Source organism: Bos indicus x Bos taurus, chromosome 15, assembly GCF_003369695.1.
Source record: "Bos indicus x Bos taurus breed Angus x Brahman F1 hybrid chromosome 15, Bos_hybrid_MaternalHap_v2.0, whole genome shotgun sequence".
In the NCBI taxonomy this organism is placed as follows: Eukaryota; Metazoa; Chordata; class Mammalia; order Artiodactyla; family Bovidae; genus Bos; species Bos indicus x Bos taurus.
Window position 1 is genome coordinate 39230743 of NC_040090.1, and position 20180 is coordinate 39250922.

The window sequence follows — 20180 nt, forward strand, 5'->3', positions numbered from 1 at the left end:
CCCAATTGGGCCCAGTGCAGCTTTTGGCTCCATTGTGTCCCCTGGGCCTTGTCTGCAGAATCCGGACAGCAGCCTCATAACTGGTGGCCGCGGCAGGGCCTCACGAGCCCAGTTTGAACTCTGGTTCTGTTCCAGATGGAGGCAATGCAAAGTACCAGCAGCCTCAGGCCATGGCCTCCCGGCCTCCTTTGAAGTCCAGTTAGCAAGGAATGTGGGCACCGGCTTGGAAGTTGTTAGCACGGCTGCTGTTTGATCCCAGGGCCGGGACTACGAGAGGTGCTCCCCGGGGCTGATAGCTGGGCACGGCAGTTCAGAGCTGTAGTCAGGGCAGGCTTTACCCCTTGTTCCTTTCTTACGTCCTGGTGGGAGACTCTCTGCATGTGCCTGCTTTCAAACCCTGCATGGGACTGTGATGTCACTAACTCTGTGCGGCCTGTGCAAGTCCTGAATCTCTTGGTGGGGCCCAGTTTTCCCACCTGTAAAATGATGGGTTATATGCAGTGCCCTCAAAGGGCAAATCTGTGATGTCCACAAAGGTTTAGGGGAGGAGGAGCAGACCGGCATTGCCTGAGCAAGTGGGGCCGGAGGTTCCTGGCAGTGAGGATACTTGGCTATGCCTACACTGGGGCATCAGTGTCTGAGGTCCTGCTGGTGCCAGAAACTGTCGGTATGTTCAGCATCAGAAAGGCCTTCATCCCACTCTCCCTGCTCCTGTGTCCCCTCAGCTGGCACTGAAGTGGGAACGCGGGAGTGTATGTGACGGTGTGGGACAGTGGAAGCTCTGCCTCTCCCCGCTCCTGTGTCCCCTCAGAGCTGGCACTGAAGTGGGAACGTGGGAGTGTATGTGACGGTGTGGGACAGTGGAAGCTCTGCCTCTCCCCAGGGACGAGCAGTGCATGCTTCGCCCATGTGTCGCTCCCTAGGGCCTGGCCCACTCCTTGCCCATTCTCCCGGGGAGCAGGCCCAGGCAGGATAGGACTTGCAAGCCACCTCTGCGAATCCCGAGCTTAGTCCACGAGCACTGACCAGGCCACTACCCGTTTTACAGATGGCACCTTCGGAAGGCACCGTGACGCAGATAGGGCTCCTCTCCCAAGACATTCACCGCCTCACGGTAGGACTCTGGCCCTCTCTCTATAGTAGGACCCGTGCTGGGGAGGCCCCGGGAGTTTGGTGTGGGGCTGGCTTAGCCCCCCTGCCTAATCCAGAGCCTGTAGTGCCAGCGCCCCTGCTGGGGGAGAGCAGACGGGACTGGGGGCTGGTGCTGGAGGTGAGCCAGCCCTGAGGCAGATAGAGGCCCAGAGGCCTTCTCCACTGACCTGTCTTGAGCCGAAACCAGCTAGTGTCCTAGGTCTCAGGCCCTCTGTCCAGGCCTAGGGCTGGTGAGGAGACCAAGATACTCAGCAGTTCTGGGTCACCTGCCTCGTCAGCCCAAAGCCCAGGCCTCACCCCTGCCTGATGGACAGGGCTCTGCCCTCTCTGCTCATGAGACACACATTTCCTGTCACGCCTCTGACTTTACGGACTTCACAGGCACGAGCCCATCCTGGCATGTCCACTTGGGACAAACTGTACCATGTGAAGCAGCTCAGACCCAGGGGAGAGGAGCCACTCTGGAGGGAGACTGACTGTCCCTGTCTGCGACCTTGGGCAAGTCACTGTCTGTCAAGCAGGGCTGATAACATCCTCCTTTCCAGGCCGGCAGGCAGACCAGAGCTGGCAGAAAAAGACCAGAGAACAGAATCGCATTGGTGAGGCCCAGTGCCTCCCAGCGCCTCTCAGTTCTGGACTGCCCCAGCATCAGCCCACTGGCCACAGCGTCCACCTCGCTGAGGCCTTTGCTGGTTTACTGAGCAGATTATAAAGGCCGAACCCAAGACAAGACTGGGGGTCGGGGGGGCTCTCCCTGAGTCCAATCAGGATCACTTTTGTCAATTTGTTTTTTCTTGGCTCGCACACTGAAATGAACCCACCCAGCCTTGTCCTTCTCACAGACCTTTGGTGGCCATGAACTGGCACCTTTAAAGGTAGGAGCAATCTATTGTTGATAGTGTTGGTGTCCCTGGGACACCATGAACCTACAGGGCGCTGGTGTCAGGGCCAACCCAGGACCCTGCTGCTCCCCATGGAGCAGCCGCAGGGCAGCCTTGACCTGTTGAACGCTGTTGAGCGGGGTCTTCGGCCGTGTCCTTTCAGACGATGCTGAGCCAGGACCAGCTGCTGACCGACTCCTGCCTGGCCACTCCCAGATCTGAGGACTGGAGATGACTCTCTTCATGGCTGGCAGCCCAGTGAGGCACGTGTGTGGGTCCCAACTCTGCTTCGATGGGAAGCTGGCCCACGGCCACCCACAGAGCCCAGACTGGGCCCCAGGGCGTCTCTGACGTGGGTGCTGACAGGACAACGCGAGGCTGTGGAACAGATGTCCACGAGGTGGCCCACAGGTTTCCAGCTGTGCTGTGCTCTCCACCACAGCTTTTGTACTTTTGTAAGTGCACTGTAGAGCGCTTTTGCAGGGAGGGCAGTGAGATGCCCACGCACACTCAATGACTCACGCCATCCCTAGCGACAGCCGGGGGCTCTTACACCAAAGGGGAAGGGCTATGAGTCACAAAAGCTTTGCTGGAAAAAAAAATATGGAATGTTCTGAGCTGACGGAAGGGGTAGGAAGCCCCCTCCTGGGATGCTTCCGTATGAAAGCTTGTAGTGCATTTCCGTTCCCAGGAATCTGGCGGGAGTGACTGACAGCAAGGAAGGAGGAATGGACTTCCTTGACAAGGCTGCCCTTTTCTGCAGTGGTGTCTCAGGTTCTCAGGGCTGCGGGGCCTCCCAGCACCTGAGCAGACATCTCTACTTCCCTTCCCTCGTCAGCCTAAGAAGCAATTTATCTGATCAAACAGCTCCCTCGAGTGGAAGGCCCTTTCCACTGCAAGACATCTCAAGTATGTCCTACCTCAGGGAGAGGCGCCTGCTCAGCAGCCATACCTCACCCTCCCAACCAGCCTTCTCCCCCCACCACCCCCACCCCTGAGCAATGGCCCTAACTCCTCCCTGTGGCGGCTCTAGCTCTGGCCTCATCTCTCTAACTTCCTCGGCAGGGGGTCTCCCACTTGGTCCCCTCCGGGTGTTCTCTGCACCATCCCTGCAGGTACTGTTTTCATCCTGCCAAGAACTCAGTTCTGCAACCACCACAGATTAGCATTCAAAAGCCTTAGCACCCAAGACCCCTCTGAATCATCAGCATTCATGAACCCATGCTCTAGCCATGGCTCCTACTGTTCCCTCTCCGAAATGTATTTTTCTCCTCCGCCCTGTCACGAGGCTGAATCCTGTCTGCCGAGGTTCAGATCAGCCCAGCCTCTTTCAGGAGGCTTTCACTGAGGGTTGGAGGTCCACACGCCATGGTGCTGTCTGACCTGAGCACCTCCTGGCTCTCCTTGAAGTGGTGTGGCACCTTTCTGCACCCGTGCGCAGCACAAGCTCACTGAGCATCTGCTACGGACAGGCCCCTGCAGACAAGAGTAAGAGCCTTCCGCATCGTCTCATTCCCTCACACGTGCAGGTTAAATACCTTCCATTCTGGGCCAAGGAGCACTGGGGATACAGGGGTGAATGCCAAGGTCTTTGCCTGAGGGTGTGGATGGTCCAGTGTGGGAGTACAGGTCTGTTTCAGACAAGAGCGTGTGCTGAGCGTTACAGAGGCTCCAATAGAAGTGTCTACAGCCCCAAACAGCAAATTGTCATTTTTAACGGAGCACTGGGGAGGGGGACTGAAAAGGCTCCAAGGAAGAGGTGATCCTTGAATTTTTGAAAGATGAGTCAGGGCCAAGTATGCCAGAGGGGAAAGGCACTCCAGGCGGATGGACCCGAACCATCCCAGCATGCCCAAAGAGGTACCTGAAGTTGGTATGACAAGAGCAGAGCTTCTTGACCCCTGCACCGCGGTCTGGCAAGTCACTGTGCTGGGGCCATCCCGTGTGCTCTAGGATGTTTAGCAGCATCCTTGGTCTCTCCCTCCAGATGCCAATAGCTCCCTTCTAGTTGATGACCACTGGGCCAGAGAAGGAGGCCCAAGGAAGGAAGGAAGGATCTGGTGAGGTCAGCTGGAGCCCAGATCAAGAAAGGCTTTGTAAGCCAGCCTCCTGGAATTGACCTTGGAGACACACGGTGTCCAGGGAGGGAGTACTGAAAGCAATGAGAGGCTTAAAGCAGGGGACAGGCATGGTAATTTGTGTTTAAAAGAAACGTCTGAAGGGAGGACCTACCTTACTCATCGTGCAGTGCCCAGCACTGTGTCTTTCTCTGAGTAGGGACCTCACTGAGGATGAGTTCAACAGGTGGATGGATGAAAGCTAAGCTGCCACCATCTCCCCCAGCCCCCACTGGCCCTCTGAGAGACTGACCTGTGTTACGCCACCTATGAATACTGCACCACTGTACTTCAGAGAATTCTCTTGAGCTGTCTTCCTCTCTCTCTCTCTCCTGTATCCCTTCACTCTGCCCTGCTACCCACATATACACGTGCATAAGAAATCCAGTGGCATAAGAAATCCAGTGACATCAAGTTCAAACAATGTTACTACTATGCCAGTTTTTGCAAAAAGTGAACAACTTGGAGTTAAACTTAAGTTTGAAGCCCAGCTCTGCCACCTACTGGCTGAATGACCTAGGGACAACAGCTTCATGTCTAAGTTGCCACGTCTGTAACTTGGAGAACAAAATCCGCATGGGATTTATGGCTCAGCAGAGGGGAGCGCAGCCAAGATGTCAGAGTAACAAGACCCAGAACTCACCTGCTTTCACGAGCACACCAAAATCACATCTATCTGCAGAACAGCCATCGATTTAAAAAAAAGACCGTAGAGACTTTCTACAGTTAACAACATAAAGAAGGAACCATGACAAAACAGGTAGGAAGGATGGACTTGCAGTACAATCAAATCCCATACCACCTCCCCAGGGTGGGTGACCCACAGACTAGGGAATAATTATGTTGGATTCTCCCACAAGAGCAAGAGTTCTGAGCCCCACGTCAGGCCCCCAAGCCCAGGGCTCTGGTCAGATCTCTTCAGAGCAGCTGTTTCTGAAGCCAGTGGGGCTTAACTGCAGAAGCCCCACAAGCCTGGGGCAAACAGAGACTCCATTCTTAAAGGCACATACAAAACTCCATGTACACAGGGCAAAGGAAGTAGTTTGTTAAGAGCCTGGGCCAGACCTACCTGCTGGTCTTGGAGAGTCTCCTGGAGAGGAAGGGAGCGGGTGTGGCTCATGCTGGGGACAGAGACACGAGTGGCAGCCATACCCGGGAGCATTAGGGAGCTTGAACATGGTTGACGGTGGCAGCTGACAGCTTGGCATAGTAGCTCAAGGACCACACCCTGCCCAGTGGCCTACAGGCAACATTACTGGGCCACCTCAGGCCAAAGAACTGGGTGGGGACACAGCCTTACCCATCAGCAAACAGGCTATCTAAAGACTAAAGAGCCCACAACTGCCTCTGGGTTTATCCTTCAACACAGCCCAACTCACCAGAGGGCTAAGACCTGGCTTGTAAAGCAAGAAAAGTACAATTCCCCAATGCAGGCCAGACTATACCCTGGGACCAGGTGGGCCCTGAACACTAATAGACCAACACAACCTTTCAGGACACCCCAGGTCCCATGCCCAACTGTGTGAGGAACCAATGATCTCAAGCTCTAGGGTCCTTGGCCTTCCAGTCAGACTTCAGGAACTAGCTCTGCCTGCTAGTAGTCTGGCCCTAACCCCAGGAACTGGTTTCATCTGTCACCAGGTGGGCAACAGCCCCAGGGTCTTTGTGACCCTGATTCTGCCCACCAGTGAGCCAGCACTAGCCCTGGGGCCTCCTTGGGTTAAGCCACACCCAACCAGACCAGGAGGGCATCCAAGCCCAATGCACCACAACATAAAGACCCATGCTGCCCTCTTGGGGGAGCCCTAGAACATAGAGCTTGGGTAAGGAGAGGAATACACTGCTAGGATGCTGCCTACACAAGGCCACTTCTCCAAGGTCAAGAAATGTAACTAACCTACCGCTTACATACGAATAGTAATTCAGATAGAATGAGGTGGCAGAGGAAACCACCACTGCTGAAAAGAATGAAAAGAAATGAGGTGAGTTTAAGAGAACTCTGGGACAACATCAAGCACACTAATATTTGCATTACTGGGGTCCCAAAAAGAGAAGAGAGAAAGGGCTCGAGAAAATATTTGAAGAGATAATAGCTGAAAACCTCCCTAACCTGGGAAAAGAAATAGTCACTCAAGTCCAGGAAATGCAGAGAACCCCAAAGAGAAACATAGCAAGTCACACTGTAATCAAAATGACAAAAATTAAAGCTAAAGAGAGAATACTAAAAGCAGCAAATAACATTAAAGGGAACGCCCATAAAACTACTAGCTAATTTTTCAGCAGGAACTCTGCAGGTCAGAAGGGAGTGGCATGATATATTTAAAGTGTGAAAGGGAAAATGCAACCAAGAATACTCTACCCACCAAGGCTGTCATTCAGATTTGAAGGAGAAGTCAAAAACTTTAAAGACAAGCGAAAGCTAAAAGAATTCATCACCAAACTAGCTTTACAACAAATGTTAAAGGAACGTGTCTAGTGGAAAAAGAAAAGGCTGCCAGTGTAAATAAGAAAATTATGGAATGAAAAACTCACCAGTAAAGGCAAACATACAGCAAAGGTATGAAATCAGCCTCCCGCAAAGCTAGTAGGGAAGATAAAAACAGAAGTAGTAAAGTCATCGCTATCCACAATGAGCAATTAAGGGATATACCAAACAACTAGATGTAAAATGTCAAAAAGAGTAATTGTGAGGGTGGGGAAAGTACAAATGCAGGGTATTTAAAATGCAGTTGAAAGAGATCAACAACTTAATCATATATACATACAGACTGCTGTACAAAAACTTCAAGGTAACTGCAAACCAAAAATCTATAATATAAATACAAAGGACTCCAAACGTAACACTTAAGATAGTCATCAAGTCACAAGAAAACAAAAGGGGGGAAAAAGACCTTCAAAAACAAATCCAAAACAACACAATGGCAGTAAGAAAATATATATTGATAATTAAGTGTAAATGGTCTAAAGAAAAGACACAGACTGGCTGAATGGACACAAAAAAATCCATGTATTTGCTGCCTACAAGAGGTTCCTTTCAAATCTAGGGACACTTATAGACTGAAAGCGAGAGGAGGAGAAAAGACATACCATGCAAATGGAAATCAAAAGAAAACTGGAGTAGCAATACTTAGAGACGAAATAGACTTAAAGACTGTTAAAAGAGACAACCAATGAATCACTGAAGAAATCAAAGAGGAAGTAGATACCTAGAGACAAATATGAAAACACAATGTTCCAAAACCCCGAGATGCAGCAAACGCAGTTTTAAGAGGGAAGTTTATAGTGATACAGGCTTACGCAGCAAACAAAAGTTCTCAAACAACCTTACACCTAAAGCAGCTAACGAAAGAAGAAGGAACAAAACACAAAGTTAGCAGAAGGAAAGAGCATAAAGATGAGAGCAGGAACAAATGAAATAGAGACTACAAAAAAATAGAAAATATCAATGAAACTAAAAGCTGGTTCTTTGAAAAGATACACAAAAATTGCTAAACCTTTACCAAGATTCATCAAGAAAAAAAAAGAGAGGCCTAAACCAGTGAAGTCAGAAATGAAAGTTACAACTGACACCACAGAAATGCGAAGGATTACAAGAGGCTATTTCAAGCAGCTATGCACCAACAAAGTGGACAATCTGGAAGGAATGAACAAAGTTAGAGAGGTCTGATCTCTCGAGACTGAACCAGGAAGAAAGAAGATATGAACAGACCAATTACCAGTACTGAAATTTGAATTAGTAACTTTAACTCTCCCCCAACAAACAAAAGTTACACATGAATTCTATCAAACATTAGAGAAGAGATAACACCCTTCTGAAACTATTCCAAAAAACTGGAGGGAAAGAAACACATCCAAACTCATTATATGAGGCAACCGTTATCCTGATAATGAAAATCAGACAAAATTATAATAAAAAAGAAAATTAAAAACACTTATCACTGATGAGCATAGATGCAAAAGTCCTCAGCAAAATACTAGCAAACCTACTCATAACAGTACGTTAAAAGGATTGTACACCATGATGAAGTGGGAATATCCAAGGGCTGCAGAGATTTTTTTTCAATATCTACAAATCAATCAGTGTGATACACCATATTCATAAACTGAAGAATAAAACCCACAGGATCATCTCAACAGATGCACAAAAAGATTTTTATAAAATTGAACATCCATTTGATAAAAATTCTCCAGAAAGTGGGCATAAAAGGAATATACATCAATATAATAAAGGCTATACATAGCTTTTCATGGCTAGGTATAGCTAACATCATACTCAACAGTGAAAAGCTGACAGCATTCCCTCAAAGATCAGGAACAAAACAAAGTTGTCCATTCTCACTTTTTTTATCCAACTGTTTTGGAAGTCCCAGCTGCAGCAATCAAAGAAAAAGGAAATGAATCCAAATTGAAAAAGAATTAAAAACTGTCACTGTTGCAGATGACTATATATAGAAAGTACTAAAGGCAGGACCAGAAAGTTACTGGGGGTCATCAGTGAATTCAGTAAAGTTGCAGGATACAAAGTTAATACACAGGTATTTGTAATAACCACCCCTAACCCACCGCACTCCAGAATAGGACTTGGCATTTAGAGGACGCTAACAAAGACGCACCTCTTACCTCCATTTGTTGTGCCGAGTACAAGCAATCTAGTATTCCCGGGGCCCACCTTGACTATTGCCCTGATGTGTATTTTAAACACTGTTCACATTTCAAGGGTCTCCTACAAGAGAGGAAAGAGTGCATGTGGAGGGCGCCTGAGCACTCTAATAGGTCTGACCTTAAAAACTGCACTGTAGAAAAAAGGGGGTCAAGAGAAATGATCACAAGTTGACGTGACCCCGCTTGGATTCTGCTGGAGTTCTGCCCCAGCATTTTTGACAGTTCTGACCTCCCAAGGCACAAGATGCCAGTTCAGATGTGGAGCAAGCCAAGGCCTTCTACCTGTCCAGCGGGTCACCCTCAGACCCACACTAATGGGCTATCTGCCTTGCACTGAATTTTATCTCACTAAACTATGGGAAAAGACACTGAAAGGGAGTGCCTTCAAACCTCACCAGGCAAGGAGGCCCCAGAAGCCCCTTTATCTCCTGCCTCTCGAACCACACCAAAAGAGGAGTGCCAGCGTACCCGAGGGTACATGACAAGGGTCTTTGGATACTTCCCAGTTTAACGTGGTGAAGCTGAGCTCACTGTGAACTATGAACAGGACCGGGCAAATTTGGAAAGAGCAAGAGAGGCTTTAGTAGGTGAAAATCATGTCCTTGGTATAACCCAGTTTCTTCAGGTTAGGGTGCGCAGCTGTCTGGATCAGGGGCAGTGGGCCACACACCAGGATGAGCGTGGACTTTCCAGGAGGAGGGAGGTGCTCCTTGATCATGTCCTTGGTAATGAAGCCTGAGCTGTACTTCCAGTCTGAGGTTAAGCATAAAAAAACTGTTGGAGGAGCCAGTTTGCATCCTTGACCCCAGGCCTCCTACCCTCCCTCCCTTAAGCCTGGGAGCTTTGTTGGCCAAAGCTTAGACATCTGTCCTACTGGTTTCTGCAGAAACTTGAGAGAGTAGAGGATGTGGGTGGGTCCAGGCAGCCCTCGTAAGTATTTACCCCAGATCCCAGGCTCACTGCTGGGATTCTGAGTCCTTGGCTGGTGTCTGCCGGCTGTAAGCACTGACAGGGTGAACAGTGCAGTGAGACAGATGCACCCATGTGTAGTGTGAATCCAGGCAGAGAGCGGGAACTGTGCCCGGCAGAGGACGCGGTGGTGTTTGGGAGCCGGCGCAGTTGGGTGGCGCCCTCTGCTGGCCAGAGGGCTCTATGACAAGACAGGCATAACAGCGCTGTGTGGGAGAGGCCACCTGCCAGCAGTGTGAGGGCTCTGTGGGGTGCGGTGTGCACTGCGGCGGCTGGGTGCTGGCTGGGGCTGCGGCCACTGTCTGTGGTTCAACTTGCGAGGACTGCTGTCCTAGGTGAGGTGAACGGTGCCAGGTGAAGGGCTAAGTGGCCATACTGGATGCAGTGAGTGATGACTCTATGGGATGCTGTGTGGAGTGGGTGTTCAATGTGACCCAGGGATCCCTCTGTCACAGGGCAGTGTGTGGAGTGCCGCTGAGATGCAGACACCTACTCTCTCCTTGCCCTTACAAACAAGTCAGCCCAAATCGTCTGTCCCTCAAATTCCCAGTAGGGACATAGCCCAAGGTTTCAGCCACCAAGCTCACAACCAATCAACCACCCCAGGGACTGGCTCCTGGCTGGGTCCAAGGTTGGAGCTGACCCCTGGTGGGGACAAAGGGGCCATACCAACAGGAGGCCTGTCCAGCGTGTACCACAGGTTGAACTGCGTTGGATGAGTTCTGGCAACTTCTTCCAGCTCGTTTCTCATCAAGATATCCTCCTCTGTCTTGGAAAAATAAAAAAAAGCAGCATGAGCCGAGCTCCTCCAGGGCATCCTACTTGTCCCCCACACTAAGCACGTGGGTCCGCACACTCCTGTGCCAGTCCTCCAGTTCTAGCTCAAGTGCTACCTGCAGACTCTGGGGCAACAAGTTCTGCTGAGGCTCCGGCACCACAAACACCCTCTGGTGGAGGGAAGCGGTGGGTGACTGCCCTCCACCTGGAAGGCTGTGTCTGAGCACTGGGCATCCCGGCCCAGCTCCTGCATCCACCCTGAGTGCCAGGCAAGGCAAACTCCAATGACCCAGGATTTCCTGCAGGGAATGCAAGGGGCTAAGGCAGTGATATAGGACACTATATGTAATCTACAGCACTGGAGAGCTACTGCAGAGGAAGACAGAGGCTGTAGCCCCCACTAGGGAAAGTGAGCAAAGCCAGAAGATCTGTTGCAGGCTCAGAGATTTGCTGCACACGAGTCCTGGACCTTAAAACTTGTCACAATCATTGTCCTAACAATCTCACGTCTAGGATTCTGTTTAAGAAAATAATCCAACTGTGATCAAGCTTAGGCACAGTTATTCATCACTGTATCATGTATAACCATGAAAACTGAGAATAGCCTGGAAAAGGAGACTTAGTAAATGATGGTACAACTTGATATAGACTGAGAAGAAAATGCCTGTGAGGTAATGTTGAGTGGAAAAAAATGAAAAACTAATTGTGACTATACAGCACGTATAGGACAAAGACAAGAAAATGAAGTAAATTATTTATATGCTTCTGTATTTCCCGAAATTTCCACTAAAGGCATCTATGATTTTATATTGGGGAAAAGCACAGAACTATGTATTAAAGAAGGAAAGCTTAGTGCCTAGACTCAGTTTCTCTGGCTGCCAGCAGCCCTCCTTGAGCCCAGTAAGCCCTTCCACAGCCACAGGCACAGATCAGCATGAGCTCGGTGAGCAGGGAAGGGCCACAACAGTGGGACATTATTTCCCTGCTCAGGGCTGATTTAGCAGAACTGACCTGGTTGGCGAAGATGAGGGACATCACGGTCTTGTCACTGGGCTTCCTGGCGATGCAGCGGATGAGCTGCAGCATAGGCGTGATCCCTGGAACACAGAGAGCAGGCAGGCTGGCTTCCCCTCCCCCTGATGCCCATAGTCTCTGCTCTGCAGCAGCTTCACAGGTTGCCTTGATCTCAATTACTTTTCTCACTTCTGTGCCCAAAACTCAAAGTGCAGAACTACCCTTCATCTTGGTTTTCTCTTCTAATGCAATAGTCCATCAAAAGCCCTTCTCATTTTCACATGGCAGCATCGGCTTTGAAACTGGACTGCATGTTCCGTCCAGCTCCCTCACTGAGCTTTTTAGTGTCTTCGTTTGTAAAAGAGAACCAATGACAAGTAAATGTGGTAGTTTTTTTAAAATGCCCATTATGGTGCCTGGCGCGTAGTAGTTCACATTACATGATTGTTCTCCTCTTTCAGGCATTCATTTTCAAGGGATAGGGAGCATTGGGCTTGAATAGGATCCAGGAGCCCTTGGGAGCCCACGTGTGGGCCAGCCCAGCCTGCCCCCCAAACTCACCTTAGAAGCTCCAGGGGCCCCTGCTGTAGCCCCCATGTTGGTTAAGGGGAGCAGGGCATCCAGGGTCAGAGTCAAGAACTGTCATTGATTTTGTATCCCCATTTCAAACAGCCAGGGAAAGAATCTCTTCCATCGCCTCTTCCAGGACCATGACTCCAAAGTGAGAGAGGTCTCAGGGTTCACCCTGGATGAAGCCCCCAGCTCCCTCTTACCTGTGCCCCCAGCAATCATTCCCAGGTGATGCACCAGTTTAGTTTCGGGCTCACTCGTTTTGTATGGCTTGAATACAAACTTCCCTGAAATCACAAGAGGGTACTTCTCATGTCTACAACTTGCACAAAGATCATCTTGGGCCTCCTCAGCCAGCCCTGGCCCACCAGGGCCCAAAGCGGGAATAGAGCGGGGGCATTCTTGGGGAATAACTGTATCTTTTCTCCTGAGGAAGGAGGAAGGCACGCTGAAGTTAACATGGAGCCTCACAGAGCACTCTCACCCGTGCTAGTGAATGAGTAAGTGATGAGTGTGTGAGTAAATGGATGAGTGTGCATTCCTTCCATCCATCAACCCTTTATCCATTTTTTCAGCGATAGCCAAGTGCCTTTTGTGTATCAGGCATTGTGCTGGAGATACAGTGATGAGGAAATACCAAATCACCGCCTTACCTTCATGAACTCTCATAAAGTGGGTATGTGAATGAATGTATGACTTCAAGGACAAGAGCATGTGACTCAAATCTTAGGAGTTTTCTAGAATGATGCAACAAGAGTGGGGATATTCCTCCCAGCTGGAGGCCTAGTGTGAAGCTCCCAGTACCTGACCCATGATAGAACAGGCACCCAGATGGCCCTTGAAAAAGGATGGTGTCCCCAATTTTCATGTTCTCCAAGTACTGAGTCATCTTCCCCCCTTCTGGGTAATTAGGATGTACATTTTTGAAGTAGATCTGAAAAATAAAGCAGCACAGTTTTCACACCTTTAGACCCGAGACTGCAGCCACATACAACTCAGGAATATATTTGCTACCAGAAACTGTGAAGAGCAAATCCACTGTGCTCACGGTTGCTCTGAGCAACCCCTGAAGACTTCACTAGGAAACAGCTTCACTGTTAAATGACACTGCCAGGAAGCCCTATCCAGGGCATGCACCCCTTCTCCACCCACTACCCTGAACAGGCTTGTGACAGTGAGGCAGCTGGGCGTGGCAGGCATCCTTTACCTTGATGATTAAGTCCACAAAGCCTAGGTCGTCATCACTGGACACAGGCGTGTAAGCCCTGACCACCAGAACACCGTCAATTTCGGCCAAGAGATGAACATAGTTACCTACAGAAAAGACACCAAATGTTAAGACTGAGCAGGGCCAGCCTAAACAGGACCAAGGGTTTCTCTAAAGCAGCGGCCCCAGGGACCAGGGACCGGTTTCGTGGAAGACAAATTTTCCACAGACCAGGGCAGGAGAGTGGTCTGGGGAGGATTCGAGGACATTACGTTTATTCTGCACTTTATTTCCATTTCATGGCAATCTCAGGATGTTCCACTGTGACTTTAGGGCTAGGATTTGGGCTCCTATGGGAATCCAATGCTGCTGCTGATCTGACAGGAGGCGGAGCTCAGGCAATAGTGTGAGCGATGGGGAGCAGCTGTAAATATAGATAAAGCGCCACTCACTGGCCTACCGCTCACCTCCTGCTGTGCAGCCCGGGTCCTAACAGGCCACGGACCAGTACCTGATCATGGCTGGGGACTCCTGCTCTAAAGAGTTGAGCTTCGAGGGGTGAGGGGGTGCATATTGTGGCAGGGCGCATGGGAGGAGGACCAAGAAGGAGTGGAGTCCAAGTCCTGGATGCCTGGATCCTAGGCCTGCCCTTATCACATGTGCAACCCTGAACAAGTCACTTCACCCCATACATCTGCCCTGACTCCGTCATAGTGCAGTTGTGAGTTTCACTGACTAGAAACCTACTGTTGTGTGCTTACTGTGTCCAAGTACTCTGTGGAGCAGGAAGAGCTAACTAAAGTTGGAGGCTGAGTATTAAGAATTACAGAAAAGTATTTCCTTTTTAAAGCAAAACATGCTGCCTTAATAAGTCATTGCTTCCTTTATCACTGGGGTCTATGAATGAATCACAGCCCCCTCATCTGTATCCTGCTGCCTGGGATGGAGCAGGCCTGGGCTCACAGGTATGTGCAGCCTCAGGATTTACATATCCATAGACCATGAGTTCCAGCAGAAGCACTGTGTCTCCCTGGCCCATGGCTCTGCTGAAGGGCAGAGTGAAGTTTTGAACCATGTAATTCTGCCTCTCAAGGGTAGACATGAGCGGACCACGGTGGCCAGAGTCTTATGGATCCAACATCACATGATGAGCTGGGCCACTCAGGTTTCTGTTGGATCCAACCTGGGAGACTTAAGTGACTAAGGCAATAGTGGTGAGGTCAAAAGCTGCAATTAAGAGATGGCAAGAGGAAGTTCTGTGCCAGAGTATCTGAGGGAGAAGCTGTGTGTGCACAGGACAGAGAGCATATGCAGACAGAAGCAGAGATCCAGGGAGAAGGAGGAGAAGGGAAGGAGGAAAAGGATGGAGGGGGCATAAACCAAAGTCTTTGAGGGGCTCTGAAGCCTGACTATGGGTTAAGAAAGAACAGGCTTAGGATGGATAGACAACAAGGTCTTAACTGTATAGCACAGCCAACTATACTTAATATCCTGTGATAAACCATCATGCGAAAGAATATGAAGAAGAAGATATAAAACTGTGTCACTTTGAAATTAACAGAACATTGTAAATCAACTTTACTTCAATAAAATTTTAAAAAGGACAGGCTCAATGTCTCTGGCTATGGCCTGGTTGGACACCAGGGATACCCAGGAATAAACACCTGCAGCAGCTTCCTGCTGAGAGCTCATTTGATGCTGGAAACCTCAGAAAGGCTCTTTCAGATGCAGACAACCTGGGCCTGGCGTGGTGGCAACCTCAGAGAAAATGGGTCCGCACAACTGGTCCCAAGCCCCCATCTCTGACCAGCTTTATTTCAGCAGAGCTGGGACGCATGAGCACTCTGAGTCTTCATAGCCGACTCTCCCAGAAGCCTCTAAACTACTTTTCCCACTAACTGTGCCCTGCCCACACCAGGACTGAGGAGAGTGGGTCATGGCAGTTTCTATTCATTCTTTAGTTTTCTTGCCAATAGGACTGGCCTCAGAGGCCAGGCAGCGGGCTGGAAAGCAAGCTGACACTCAGCTCTTAGGGCTGAAGAAGAGAGGAAGCAGCAAGGAGGCTCAGCGGCCAGGCTGGCTGCCTGGTGGGTCGTTTCCTCACTTGAAGAGATGACGTCAACGTCTGTCCCCTGCACACAGGACAAGCAGGCTCTGGATGAGGACCTCCACCAGGAAGGCAAACAGCACTAGCAGTCTGTACAAAGTTTCAGGCTCTGGGCCTAGCAGAGACTAAGACTGACTCAGCCATCTGGTGGTGGTACAGATTGGCGTTGCTGTGCTCAGTTGCTCGGTCATGTCCGATTCTGTGTGACCCTATGGACTGTAGCCCGCCAAGCTCCTCTGTCCATGGAATTTTCCAGGCAAGAATACTGGAGTGGGTTGCCATTTCCTACTCCAAGGGATCTTCCTGACCCAGGGATCAAACCTGCATCTCCTGCATTGGCAGGTGACTTCTTTACCGCTGTGCCACCCGGGAAGCCTGGTGGTACAGATTAGAAATGGCATTAACTCGGAACTCTAGGACTGTTGAGGCTTGTACCCACAACGGGTATCTCTGTGTGCATGGGTCTGAAGCCCCCGCTGAGAATCCATGTAGTGGGCTGGGGGGAGGACACCAGTTCCTCCTGCCTCTCCAAACATTCAGGACCTTTCTCCCTACATAGGGGAACATCAATTCCTCCCATCCCTCCCAAGTGCACAGCACTTTACAGTTTGAATTTCACATCCATCCGTCCCTTCTCACAATACCACCAGTAGCAGACAGGCCTGGGAAACCCCATATTATAGACAGAGGCTCAGAGAGGTGAGGGACTTGCCTAGAGTTGCACAGCAAGGAGCTGACAATGGGATCTTAGACATTCTGACTCTAGAGGTGCTTCTTTTCAATGCTTATTACAGTATCAGTTTTGTGTCAGCCCAAATGGAACAATGAGAGAGGGAATGGACCGTCCCCAAGCCCATCTCCCCACCTCTCAGAGCTTATGTGGCTCAAGCAAGGTAGCAGGGTAACCTCTGCACCTCAGCCAAGTTTCTGATGGGAGCAGAGTGCTCCCGGTGGTGACAAAAGCCCACTCACCTACAGGAAGCCCTAAGGCATGGTCCAGGGAGGGCAGTCCAAAGCGGAACCTCCGAGTGTTGTGGCTGATTTGCTGATAAAGTAGAGACAGGCTCTGTCAGCTTTCTGGAAGTCTTGCTGGGCAGCTCAGATGCCTGGGAAAGGAGCTCTCCACACGCATACACAGACGTGTGTGCTCTGGGGAGCAAACCAGAGGCCACGAGGGCCCACCCCACTGCCCTGGCCTCCCCAGCCACCGCATGCCCTACACCTTGTCTTCCTCTCGCATCACCCCACCCCCATCCCTGACAGCAGACGGGGAGGGCTGCCCCATCACCTCTTTCTCAATCAAAGGCAGCGGGTACTTGGTATCAGAGTTCTGTAAGGTGATGTGACGACTCTTCATCACGTTCTTGCTCTTCCGGGCAAACAGGAGCACGGTGATCCCAATAACAGTGACAGCGAAGAGCAGGGACGGGTCCTCCTGGACACAGTGTGAGCAGGCCCCTCAGGTCCTGCCTGCCCTAGGCAGGACAGCCCTCAGGCACGGCGGAATCCTCTCCACACCAAAGACACGTGTGAAGCTGGACTGTGCCTGAAAGAAGCTAGGCAGAGGTAAAGGTACCAGAATGGAAGGCAGGCTGAGCCTCGGGTGGACCTGGAGTGTGGGAAGAGGCCAGCTGCAGATCAGACTAGCTGGGAGGTTCTAAACTCCCAGCCAGATGGCCCAGAAGTGCTAATGTCACCAGGCCTTTCAAGCCCATCTGTCTCGATTTTGGCTGCAGTCTAGGGTGCAAGCCCTGGAAGTCTCTCCCTTGAGGTGGAGGGGGTGCTTCTAATACGCAATTTGGAATGAAAGCCTCAATCCTCAGGGACAGAGCTAAAGAGGGGGGATTAGTTGTTGACATCTAAGAGGTATAGGGCTCCCCTCCCCTACTCCCTCCTTCCAGGTCTGGCTAAGGCAGAGGTAGGGGTGGGGTGAGTACCCCTGGTGCCAGAGCTGCTCCAGGTCTTTGCTCAGAATCCACCAACTCCCACCCTTAGCAAGAGTGTCCTTGCTCACAACCTGCCAACTCCCACCCCACCCACCCTTAGCAGGAGTGGACATAAATCTTTAAGTTGAAGAGTTCAGAGATAAAGGAAGTTATACGCACACACAAAAGGAAAAAAGAAAAAAACAGATGGAACCAGTTGAGACCACAATGGCAATGAATCTGAACTCCAGCAGACCCTGAGTCCTCATTTTACTATATGAGCATATTAAATGACACACCTATTAGTAGCTGGGCTTCCCTGGTAGCTCAGCTGGTAAAGAATCCACCTGCAGTGCAGAGATCACTGTTTGATTCCTGGGTCAGGAAGATCCCCTGGAGAAGGGGGGATAGGCTACCCACTCCAGTATGCTTGGGCTTCCCTGGTGGCTCAGAGAGTAAAGAATCTGCCTGCAATGCGGGAGACTGGGTTTGATTCCTGGGTTGGGAAGTTCCCCTGGAGGAGGGCATGGCAACCCACTCCAGTATTCTTGCCTGGAGAATCCCCATGGACAGAGGAGCCTAGTGGACTATAGTCCATGGGGTCACAAAGAGTAGGACATGACTGAGCGACTAAGCACAGCACAGCATTAGTAGCCAGGACCAGACATTAGGACCAAAAATGGATAAAAAGGGGGTAGCACCCCACTCCCTCAAAAAAAGCCCTGCCCCTTCCCCATAGACTAATGCATTTTATCCTTGTTACTCTAAATACATACTGCCAGGTGGGCAAGGAGTTGATCTGTGAACTTAGTTCCCTCTTCTCCATTCTTTGGCCACTGAATCAAGCTTGTGCCTTATACTCTCCTACGCAAACCCGAGTGGAAAAGGCACTCTCCCTGCCACCAAGCGAGGGCCCCAACTGAATTCTGTAACAGCTGATTTGGGATACTCCATTACCTTAGCACCCAGGATACACCCACACCCTTCGAGGCAGGCCAGTGAGGCCTTGGCACTCACCTGCCAGGGACTCCGCGGGGCTCCTGCATCCGCCCCCCACCCTGCCACCCCTCCAGCGAGAGGCCCGCCGGCGGGTGGATTTGGGAAAGGTCCTCCCGGCCCTCTTCTCAGGCTGGGAGATCCCCGCCCCACACTGGGCCTTCTCAGGCTCCGCCCGCCCAGTGCCGGCCCCTCCCAGGCCGGCCGGGATAACACCGTCCCCGGGCTCCTCAAGGCCTGCGGGGGTCCCGGGGACTCTGCCCGGCTCCCGCCCTGGCTTCTCTGGCCGCTTCCTGCCAGGCCCCCGGCTACTGGGAACCCACCCGGAACCAGCCGCTGAACATGTCGAAGGGGCGCTGTCTGGGAGGCCGGGAGGACTCCAACAGAAGCTAGGCCTGGAAACGGGCACCCGGGACGGGCGGTGGGCCCCTCCGTCGTCCCCACCATGAGGGCCAGGGTTCCGAAGCTTCTTTCTCACGGGATTCCGGATCTGCTCCAGCCCTGTCCCCAGGACCCCAATCCAGGGGCTTCCAGGGCGGAGCTGAGGCCCCGCGCTGGGATCTGGGGGCTGCCTCGCTTCTCGTTTAACATCCCTTGTTTATTACGTGGCTGCCTCCGTATCCCGGTCCTCTCGCCGGACACGCTGAGCAGCTCTGGTGGAGAACTTCCTCTACTTGCTTGTTTACACCTGTGGCAAGGCTGGAGGAAGGCTCTGCTGGTCAAAGAAATGGGAATCCACTCCAATTCAGAAAGCACAGAAATATATACAGCAGACATCCATAATGAGCTCCTACTCTGAGCCTAGTCCTTGACCAGGTGTTTGGACGGGGCGGGTGGTGATTGAGTTAAAGAGAACAAAGCATTCATTCATTCTCTGTTGGGAGAGATGATAGGTACCCAACACAAGCCCAAAGAGGGTGCAGAATGGCAGGCGTAGATAGCTTTGGGGGGACTTCACAGCAAATTTCAGAACTTTGGTGATCCCCTCCCCCATCAATTCTCCCATCGCCAGTGGCAAGGGTGAATCCCTGCCTCCCGGCCTGAGTAAGACAGAGAAGCCAAGAAATGGACTCCACTCCCAGCCCCACACACCACCACAGGCACATGCATAATGGAAGCCCCCCACCCCACCACCGGCAGGTGCCAGGATATCACTGTCAGACACTTTTCTGACTACTTATTAATTGTAACATGATGGCTTGTGAACTAATTTTATTACCTAATTACTAAGGAGGTTGAACATCCTACGTTTTTCTCATGGAGTTTCTTTCTTTGGAAAAAAAAAAGTGCTTGCTTATGACTTTTGCCCATCTTTGTATTGAGTTGTCTTTTTCTCACCGATTTTTAGGAGTCATATATATTTTAGAGATTGCTTCTTTGCCAATTATATCAGTTACAAATGTTTCCTCCTAGTTGGCAACTACTCTTCCTTCTTTTCTTTGGTAGTGTTTTTTCTTTCTCCCTCCCTCTTTGGATAGAAGTTTGTCCTCTTAGTGTGGTCAAATGTATCAATCTTCAATCTTTTTCCCTTTATGGTTAGTGCTTTTTGTGACTTATTTATTCCTAGAACCGTCAACCGTTCAATTTCAGCTTCTTCAACGTTACTGGTTGGGGCATAGGCTTGGATTACCATGATACTGAATGGTTTGCCTTGGAAATGAACAGAGATCATTCTGTCGCTTTTGAGATTGCATCTAAGTACTGCATTTCGGACTCTTCTGTTGACCATGATGGCTATTCCATTTCTTCTGAGGGATTCCTGCCCACAGTGATTACGGTGAAGATCACTCAGTCGTGTCCGAC

General features: G+C 50.6%; 2 protein-coding genes across 14 annotated transcripts in view; one reads left to right on the forward strand and one right to left on the reverse strand.

Annotated features, from left to right (window-relative positions):
• Nucleotides 1-7152, forward strand: part of PPFIBP2 (PPFIA binding protein 2) — a 158733-nt gene extending 151581 nt beyond the window's left edge. For all 10 annotated transcript variants that reach the window (XM_027563177.1, XM_027563181.1, XM_027563178.1 and 7 more), the window contains 2 exons: nucleotides 1049-1114; nucleotides 2197-7152. In XM_027563177.1, coding sequence (XP_027418978.1) covers nucleotides 1049-1114; nucleotides 2197-2268 — 138 coding nt within the window. In that variant the 3' untranslated portion in view covers nucleotides 2269-7152. The remainder of the gene's footprint in view (nucleotides 1-1048; nucleotides 1115-2196) is intronic.
• A 1129-nt stretch (nucleotides 7153-8281) lies between these two features.
• On the reverse strand, nucleotides 8282-19978 carry LOC113905634 (NADH-cytochrome b5 reductase 2). Of its 4 annotated transcripts, none has more exons than XM_027563191.1 (10): nucleotides 18701-19978; nucleotides 16745-16891; nucleotides 16429-16501; nucleotides 13350-13456; nucleotides 12947-13076; nucleotides 12346-12429; nucleotides 11570-11655; nucleotides 10451-10550; nucleotides 9483-9565; nucleotides 8289-8873 (listed from the first exon to the last, which is right to left on the reverse strand). In XM_027563191.1, the coding sequence occupies exons 1-10, from the start codon at nucleotides 18719-18721 to the stop codon at nucleotides 8856-8858; spliced, it is 849 nt and encodes a 282-aa protein (XP_027418992.1). In that variant the 5' UTR covers nucleotides 18722-19978; the 3' UTR covers nucleotides 8289-8855. The 4 variants fall into 4 exon arrangements, 3 of the variants coding, with proteins under 3 accessions (XP_027418991.1, XP_027418992.1, XP_027418993.1); XR_003514694.1 differs by having other exon boundaries at nucleotides 8311-8520; nucleotides 8771-9565; nucleotides 18701-19973; XM_027563190.1 differs by having other exon boundaries at nucleotides 8282-9565; nucleotides 18701-19973.
• Between the last annotated feature and the right edge of the window lie 202 nt (nucleotides 19979-20180).